Source organism: Triticum aestivum, chromosome 3D (genome assembly GCF_018294505.1).
Source record: "Triticum aestivum cultivar Chinese Spring chromosome 3D, IWGSC CS RefSeq v2.1, whole genome shotgun sequence".
In the NCBI taxonomy this organism is placed as follows: Eukaryota; Viridiplantae; Streptophyta; class Magnoliopsida; order Poales; family Poaceae; genus Triticum; species Triticum aestivum.
This window is the reverse complement of record NC_057802.1, coordinates 585,172,301-585,181,713: the sequence shown is the minus strand read 5'-3', so window position 1 is coordinate 585,181,713 and position 9,413 is coordinate 585,172,301. Positions and strand designations below refer to the sequence as shown.

Below are 9,413 nucleotides of genomic sequence, written 5' to 3'. Positions count from 1 at the left end.
CAAACCCTGTCCCCATAGAGCATCTACAACCGTACCCGTCCCAGAAGCATAGACGTACTGCCCGATCAGTGTCTGAACAAACAAAAAAAGCTTCACCTAACCGGGCGCCCTATTTCCTGCCCAACGCCCGGATTTATCAGCACTCCCCATATCTCGACCCATATCTGGGACGAATATGAGGAGGCACAGACGTGTCCAGGCACGCCCGCAGCGTATGACTAAAGGATAGGGCCGACGCGGGGACGCGGAGAGACCGTTGGTTTGACGGGCGCCTCCTTCGCTCCGCGCCGCGTGGTGCCGCTCCGGCGTGCCGCCCGAGGGAGGAAGCCGGCTATTTAAGTCTGACGGCGGTAGTAGAACCCTAGCCCGGCCCACTACTTCTCTTTTCTCCTCTCCGCCACTGGCACTTCCATTTCCGTCTGCCGCTTGCGATGCCGATACGCCGGACCGCCACCAATGCCATGCTCACTCCGGAGCGGAGGGTGCAGCTGCTGGAGCAGATCCAGGTGCGGTGGGCTGCTCGTTTCGCCGCCGGCCGTTCTCTGAATCCGCAGGAGCCGTTGGATGATGAGGAGGAGGAGCAGGCGGAGGAGGAGGAGGAGGAGGAGGGAGAGCAACTACCGGAAGCGGATCCTGAGGGTGAGGCGGCGGAGCCGGAGGAAGAGGCGTTGCTGGCTACGGGCTTCGCCACGGCGGACGCGGATGCGGATTATGGGTCCGCCCAAGCAATGGAGATGGCGGAGCACACCGCCATCATAGAGTCCATTCAGAACAAGGCCTATATTGAGGTCAACCGGCCAGAACAAGCAGTGACGGAGACGCTCTTCGCCAAACCGGACAAGGAGGCGAAAGAGTTGCTGGAGATATCAGGACCTTTTTGATTAATCTAATCCACAAGTAGATAATAAGCACGACAATCACAATATGCAACTCGTATCGATACCTAAATATTTGAGCACGTACAGTATATAGAACTGAAACATTTATGAACATAGTATATACGGCTAACACATGCATGAGTAAATAGGGGATGAAAAAGTCATATCCTCTGATTGCCCAGGCCAATGCGGCGGCGGCGGCAGGAGCCTCTTGGCGTCGTCCGCGCCTTCTTCACGAGGGCAGCGTCGTCGATCATGGAGTTGACGTAGGGAAAGTAGTCGAAGCAGAGGCTGCAGTCTGGAGGCATGGATGGATGCATCAGCCTGAAGCTGAAGAGGAGTACCATACGAGACTCTCCATCCAGTGCGGATCAGTCAACCTACATACAGCATTGAAGCAGGGTTGCTCTGCTCTCATCGGTTCAGCGACCGATTCCGAAACTCCACTCTACTTCACGATACACGCGTGCAGTGCAAGAAGCCTCCGTGGATGGCGTTGTGGACGGAGCCCGGCGAGGCGCAGGCGGCGACGGAGAGGGGGCCGGAGGAGAAGCTGACGCTGCTGGAGGCGCAGCCGTCGGAAGGGGACTGGCACTGGATAGGGGTGTTCGAGGAGATGGCCGGACCGAGGAGGACCACCCGACGCTGTGCGCCTGTGCCGGTGGGCGAGGGAGCATAGGGCGGACGAGACCGTGCGGCAGTGCCTCCCGGACAGGGGCGGCGAGGAAGGAAATCGCACGTGTCCATTGCCAAGGCCATCGCACACAAGTACTCCCTCCGTCTCATAATGTAAGACTTTTTTTGACACTACACTGATGTCAGAAAACTTTTTATATTATGAGATAGAGGGTGTACGTACTTAGTAGCAGCGCGCGTGCTAGCCATGTCAGGGTGTGCCTGCCGGACTGAGGGTTCCACATTTCACGACGAGAAAGGGGACATGCCTTTGACCATGGCGCACTGCTGGTCAACGCTGCCAAAACAGGGCTATGCATACAGTCGGCGCATGTGTTTTCTCCATGACATTTCATTCGATTGATATATCATATATTGATGAAGTGATATAATTGCATTGGAGGAAATGCTCCGGCCGCCTCTGCATGCATCATGATGCACACTGTGAAACCACCCCTGGGTCCAGATTAGTCAATACCTCTTCGTAAGTAAAGGCATGATGGTCATATATTAGAAATCATTCGTCCGCTGTATACGTGTACAGTGAGCTGGGCCGGCCCATCTTCCCCTTCTTTTTTCTGATTTTAAATCCAGAAAAGAAAACATGATCCTGAGAGGAATCGAACCAGGTACTTCCTAGTACATAGTTGGACGTGATAACCAACCAGCCGACTTGAGAACTTGTGTTTAGATAGTTCTTTCTCGTCCTTTTCTTCTTTTCTCTCTCCTCTTTCTTATTTCCTTTTTTCTTGTTTTTTCAAACGTTTTTTTGGTCTTCATTTCCCTTTTTTTCTTTTTCGTTTTCTTTTCCTTTTATGTTCCTTTTTGTTTTACTTTTTCTTTTGCAATGTGCAAACTTTTTCAGTTTCCTTTTAAAAAAATCAATGAACCTTTTTTTTTTAATATTGATGATTTTTTTTCAAAGTCGATGAACTTTATTCAAGATTGATGATTTTTTTCTAAATTGATGAACCTTTCTCAAGATGAATATTGTTTTTTCAAAGTAGAAGATTTTTTTTTCAAAATCGATGGATTTTTTCAAAATTGATAAACTTTTGCAAAATCGATGATTTTAAAAAAAATCATGAACTTTTTTCAAATCTGTACTTTTTTTAATCAAAATCCATGGTTATTTTTAATTCATGGAATTTTTAATTTATGAACATTTTGCAAATCCGCTTATTTTTTTAAAGTCCATGAAATTTTCCAAAAGGGCGAACCCTTTTTTTATTGTCAATGGTCAAAGGTCAAATCTATCAATGGTCAACTTTTTGTCCAGGTCAACCATGAAGAAGTTTTCTTTTGGTCGAACCACGAAGAAGCGATCAAGCGTATGCTCTTGACGAGCGACAGTTGATCGCTCGTGTAGTTTGGCCGGCCCATGAAAGGTGGTGTTCAAGCGCTGCGTCCACTAAGTAGCACAGAAAGCGGTGACTAGGCACTCCCGGGAGTAGCGTCGCACAAACCGGCGCACACACCCCTTCGTCCAAGGTCTGGCCCATTTCCCTTTTCTATTTTTAACCTTGAAAAAATAGGTGCATGGAGTAGGATTCAGACTATGGACCTTTGTGATTACTTCCATCCACTATAACAAACTAGGATAGCTCACTTCTTGCGTCTAATTACTTCTTTTTTAGTGCATCTTCTCAGTCTGTTTTTTCTTTTGCTTTTGTTTGGCCTTTTTTATTCCGTTTTATTCATTTTTTTATTTGTCTTCGTTTCTTCTTATTTTCATTTTAATAAATTCATGATTTTTTTTAATCTATGAGCTTATTTTAAGGATGTTGATAAATAACATGCTCTTAGACGAAACCTTCTGGCCTAACGGATGCTCTTTGTAGAACATGGTATAGTTTTGGACATCATTCAAATGATCCCAACTTTTGCAGGAAGGTGGGCATTACCCATGGTAGGCATCAGTGTCAGGTTTGAATGACTTCTGACACCGTATGCAAGTTGCGAGACGTCCGATCATTTATTGGTCTTTTTTCACCGGAAAAACTCCAGAAAATGCAAAACTTGTTGAGAATCCAAAAAACTTAGCTTGGTGTCTTGAATTGGTCATACAAGGCCATGGAAAAAGTTGAGGCCATTTCAAAGATGTCAAGAAACAACGTGCTCTCAAACAGAGCCTTCTGGCAACCGAACACCCTTCATTGAACATGGTCTAGTTTTGGAAATTCTTAAAATGACCCCAACTTTTTGAAGTAGATGAGCATACCCATGGTAGACATCCATGTCAAGTTTGAATGATTTCTGACACCGTATGCAAGTCGCGACACGTCCGACCATTTATCGACCTTTTTTGGCCGAGGAAACTCCAGAAAACGCAAAATTCATCAAAAAAAAACAACTTGGCATGGTGCACTTAGTTGGCCATACAAGGTCATATAAAAAATTGGGGCAATTTCATGGATGTCGAAACACAACGTGCTCTCAGACGGAGCTTTCTGACCTACCTGAACACCCTCATTTGAACATGGTCAGTTTTTAGATATCCTTCAAAAGACCACAAGTTTTCCAAGAAGGTGAGCATGCACATGGTAGGCATCTACGCCAAGTTTGAACGATTTTCGACACTGTATGCTAGTTGCGACACGTCCGGCAATTTATCGCCCTTTTTTGACAAAGAAATCTCTAGAAAATGTAAAAAAATTACAAAACCAAAAAACCTTGGCATGGTGCCTTGAATTCTTCATACAAGCCAGTGAAAAAAATTAGGTCATTTGACGGATGTCGAGAAAAAACATACTCCCAAACGGAGCCTTCTGACCTACCCCTACACCCTACGTTGAACATGGTGATTTTTCTACACGAATACAAAAAAATGTTCGAGAAAATTCTAAAAAAATCTTTCAAATTTTTATTCGTATTTTTCTTGAAATTCCAAATTTAATAGTGATTTTAATAAAATGTTAAAACAAAAATGTTCGTGTGGAAAATTTTGTTTGCTCTTTGTAAAAATGTTCATGTTTTGACATTATGAGCAATTTGAAAATACAAATACATTCTGAGGAATTCATAAAATGTTCGCATTTTGAAGTAATTGTTTGTAGTTTCAGAAAATGTCCGTGTTTTCAGTTTTGTTCCTGTTTTAAGAAAATGTTCGTATTTAAGAAAAAATGTTTGTAGTTTCAAGAAATGTTCTCGTTTTCAATTCTGCTCTTATTTTTCTAAAACAAAGTTTGAGAGTCTGAAACATTGTTCACTAAATGTTTGAATTTTAAAAATATGTTCACAGATTTTGAAAATGTTTGGGTTTAAAGCATATTTACTTTGTCAAACAGAAATTCACATACGAAATTTCTAAAAAATAAATCGTTTTGGACTAGTGATGTTATGCACTCGCGGGAGCTTGTGTGTTAGATATCCGCACCCATTTTAGTATTTGTGAATTGGTGTTAAAGTGTTGCCGCTCTCGCTAATTCTTTAGGTGTGACACTGCTGTTCTATCACTTTTGTTAGGCGGGCGGAGTGGCTAGCAGCGTTAGGAATTATATACCTGGTCGTTAGTTCGATACCCATGTAGGGCGCAATTTTTGTTGATTTTCCAGCGCAAATGGGCCGGCCCAGGTTAGCTGTGCCTGTGTCGTATTCCAGCGTAGAGGAGGTCCTCCGAACGTCTTGTATTGTTGTGATTTGTATCGATCACAATTTAATACTCCATTGTGAACATGCATCGTCCATGTATACGAAAAAGGCAAAGCCCTAGTGGGTATCTCACGGCAAAAAAATTGTGTTTGACTCTGGCGAATGGCACAATGTCAGTTCAACTCAAGTTTGATTTGCATACAGAATCGCCATTTCAATCACGACGTTGTTTTATCGAGTCAGCTCTCTTATTACACCACGTCAGGAACTCTGGATAGGAATGCAGTTGTGGTACTATGAACGCTCACCCGAGGGAGGGCCAACCAATAAGGGGTACAAATAATATGACAACATAAATGATTGTTGGTCCATCCAAACCATGATTTAATAAATTTCCAAAAACATAAAAATTTCAAGCATCACGACTTTTAGTATATTGTTGGTCCCTCGTTTCCAAGTCTGCACTTGTTGTTTTCCTGATAATAGTAAGATGTCAATCCTATTAACCCTCAGGAATTTAGTTTGAGCATGAAGTCACACATTTCACTGTTTGAGTTTGAAACTATTGTTCTAAAAAACAATAATTATTTAGTAACACTAATATTTCTTGAATAAGTAGTTTGACCATAGTTTGACCACAGTTTTGACCAGATTTGAACAAAATTCAAAAAACTGAAATAATTATTTAGTAACACTAATATTTCTTGAATAATTAGTTTGACCATTGTTTGACCACAGTTTGACCATAGTTTGACCAGATTTGATCAAAATTCAAAAAAACTGAAATAATTATTTAGTAACACTAATATTCTTAAATAATTATTTAGTAACACTAATACTTCTTGAATAAGTAGTTTGACCAGATTTAACAAAAATTCAAAAAAAAAACAGAAATTTGAGCATAATTTTTTTCCTTTTAGAATTTAAGGATTTTAAAAATTTGCAAACAGGCCGTAGGCCGCCAAAATCGGATGCGGATTTTCGTGCTGAACATTTTGATATATTATACGTTTTTTTCTGACATCGTATGCAAAAGTTATAACCGTTTTACATTTTCCCTACACTTTTTGCAAAACATATTCAAATTTAAGTTTTTAAATTTTCCTAACTAGTACATGTAGTAACATAACTACATCTGGAAGGATTTTAATTTTTGAAGTTTTTATCATTTTCTTTTGCTTTTTAAAAAACTGAAAAGGCGATCCACCAGGGGGTAGAGTTTGAAAATGGGACCTTTAGTACCGGTTCGTGCCATGAACCGATACTAATGGGCATCACACTCTTTAGTTCCGGTTCGTGGCACCAACCGGGACTAAAGGTCCCATTTGAACCAAGACTGATGCCTGTATGGTGCCCTAACCGCTTGAATTGGGATTAATGCTCACATTAGTCCCGGTTCGTAATGCAATCGGAATTAATGCTTTTTTCTGGCCGAACTAAAGCCCTGTTTTCTACTAATGCTCCGGCAGCAGGACAGGACTACCGTCGTAGACCACAGCGAAGCGAGCGACATTTCGACCCCAAGAAGAGTCGAGGTCCAGCCATGCAACAAGGTAGCATACACACACCAAGCAGATTATCCAGGAGAGAGCATGCATCATGCAGGCGGTCACCGGCTGGCGGCGATGCTGGCCGGCGCCGGCGAGGCGTTCGCGAGCGCGGCCGACCGGCTGACCGCCTCCTTCCCGCCGGCGGTGGCCGCCTTCCTGCGGCTGCTGCTCCGGGCGTGGGGCGCGCTCTCCGTGCCGCTGCTCCGGGGCGCCGTGATGCTGTGCATGGCCATGTCGGTCATGGTGCTCGCCGAGAAGGTCCTCCTCGGGACGGCCAGCGCCGCGGCCAAGCTGCTCAGCCGGCGCCGGCGGCCCGGGAGGCGCGACGTCCCCGTCGAACCTGACGTCGAGGCTGGTGGCGGTGGTGGCTCCTCGGCCTGCTTCCCCATGGTGCTCGTCCAGATCCCCATGTACAATGAAAGAGAGGTACGTATCTACTATGCACGATGTCTCAGTTAGTTAACTTAATCTGGTCTTGTGAGATTAAACTCGAGACGATGGATCAAGCTCAACTGTTGAGACTTGAGAGCTAGTGATGGAGGTAGCTAGCTAAACTTTGAAGAGGCAGTGGTAGCTAGGAATTAATTTAGAGCGGAGCAGTTAACCTAGCGTGCATGCATGCACGGCGCCCTGCTGACAAGCGTACGTGACCATGTACTGTAAAAAAACGAACAGGTGTACCAGCTCTCGATCGGGGCAGCCTGCAGGCTCACGTGGCCGGCAGACCGATTAATTGTGCAGGTCCTCGACGACTCCACCGACGCCGCCATCAAGGTACGTAGCTGCCCCGATCCATGCTCGATCTGCCACCAACTTCTTCTCGACCAAGTTGCATGCAAACGCAGGAGCTGGTGAGGGAGGAGTGCGAGCGGTGGGCCGGGAGCGGCGTGGACGTGAGGTACGAGGCCCGCACGGACCGGGCCGGGCACAAGGCCGGCAACCTCACGGAGGGGATGCGCCACGCCTACGCCCGGGGCTGCGAGTTCGTCGCCATCTTCGACGCCGACTTCCAGCCCTCGCCGGACTTCCTCGCCCGCACCGTGCCGCTCCTCCTCCGCGACCCCGGCCTCGCGCTCGTGCAGGCGCGCTGGGAGTTCGGTACGTCCAATTACGTATGCACCGCGCGCTGGAGTTGGTGGTTGCTGAGACTGAGGAGAAGTAATTTTGAGCTCTTGTTTGTTATAACTGTACGTAGTGAACGCAGACGAGTGTCTACTGACGAGGATGCAGGAGATGTCCATGGACTACCATTTCAAGGTGGAGCAGCAAGCTGGGTCCTCACTCTGCAGCTTCTTTGGCTACAATGGTACGTATATAAGTTATTGGTATGTACAGGTATAAGTTATTGGCATGTATAAAATCCTACATGAACACAGAGCTTACATTGGTTGGTTCTACATGAAGAACCAAGATTATACATAAATTTAATGAGATTTAGTTACTAAGATTTTTTAGACGGATTTCATAAATTGAATAGTACGTATTTGTTCTTGGTTTGAGACGGATTTTGTGTACACTACAACTAGGAAGTGCTGGAGTATGGAGACGGCAAGCCATTGTGGAATCGGGCGGCTGGGATGAGCGGACCACCGCGGAGGACATGGACTTGGCACTCAGAGCAGCACTTCTCGGCTGGGAATTTGTTTACGTCGGTGACGTCAAGGTATATTATCAACCATGAACATGCACACAATTTGCATGGTGGATCGTTCAGTAATCAACAGAGTTGAGAGATGCATATATGTAACTGTCGCATCGCAGGTGAAGAGCGAGCTGCCGAGCTCTCTTGGGGCGTACCGGTCCCAGCAGCACCGGTGGTCGTGCGGGCCGGCGCTGCTGTTCAAGAAGATGCTCCGGGAGATCGTCGCGGCGGAGCGGGTGCCGGCGTGGAAGAAGCTCTACATCGTGTACAACTTCTTCGTGACGCGGAGGGTGGTGTCCACCTTCTTCACCTTCTTCTTCTTCAGCGTGCTGCTGCCGGCCAAGACGCTGTTCCCGCAGGTGCGCATCCCGACGTGGCAGATGGTGTGCGTCCCGACGGCGACGACGCTGCTCAACTCGGCGGGTACGCCGTGGCGCCGGTCCGCGCACCTGGTGGTGCCGTGGGTCGCGTTCGAGAACGCCATGGCGCTGCACCGGTTCAAGGCCATCCTCATCGGGCTCTTCGAGGCCGGCCGCGCCAACGAGTGGATCGTCACCCGCAAGTCCGGGAACGGTAGGCCGACGCCGGGCGCGGAGGGCCGCCGTCTGAAACGGCGGTGCCGGCTCCATTGGCTGGAGCTGCTGGTCGGCGCGCTTCTCCTGGCGTCCGGGTGCTACGACTGTGTGCACGGGCATGGTTATTTCTACTTGTTTGCGCTGCCTCAGTCCATCATGTACTTTGCCATTGGGTTCGAGCTCTTGGGCGTCCATCACACTTCATAGAATAAACACATTTGCTAATCTATAGGTGCCTAAAAAAATTTGTGCGTCAGTCAATTTTCAGCTTCGCCCGAGCCGAAGGCGGGGAGAATGTGAGGAGCGTAGTGAGAGTGTCGGCCATGGTGAGACCAAGCCAGGACCTCGGAGACGGTCATGACACTGTGAGCGGTAACGAGCTGTGGCGTGCAAGGCGGAGGCGAGGAAGCAGGTTAACAGGTGTACGGATGTGGGAGTTACTGGAGTTTCTGCAAACCAGGGGTAGTGGGTGGGGCTTAGAGGGATTGTTGCGGCGGTGGTG

General features: G+C 46.9%; 1 protein-coding gene across 2 annotated transcripts; it reads left to right on the top strand.

Annotated features, from left to right (window-relative positions):
* The first annotated feature begins 6,650 nt into the window (after positions 1-6,650).
* LOC123075649 (probable glucomannan 4-beta-mannosyltransferase 6) lies at positions 6,651-9,138 on the top strand. 2 transcript variants are annotated; one of them, XM_044498207.1, is made up of 6 exons: positions 6,651-7,120; positions 7,370-7,468; positions 7,540-7,792; positions 7,899-8,000; positions 8,221-8,357; positions 8,456-9,138. In XM_044498207.1, exons 1-6 carry the CDS (start codon positions 6,737-6,739, stop codon positions 9,116-9,118), a joined length of 1,638 nt encoding a protein of 545 aa, XP_044354142.1. In that variant the 5' UTR covers positions 6,651-6,736; the 3' UTR covers positions 9,119-9,138. The 2 variants fall into 2 exon arrangements, with proteins under 2 accessions (XP_044354142.1, XP_044354141.1); XM_044498206.1 differs by having other exon boundaries at positions 7,890-8,000.
* The last annotated feature ends 275 nt before the right edge of the window (positions 9,139-9,413 follow it).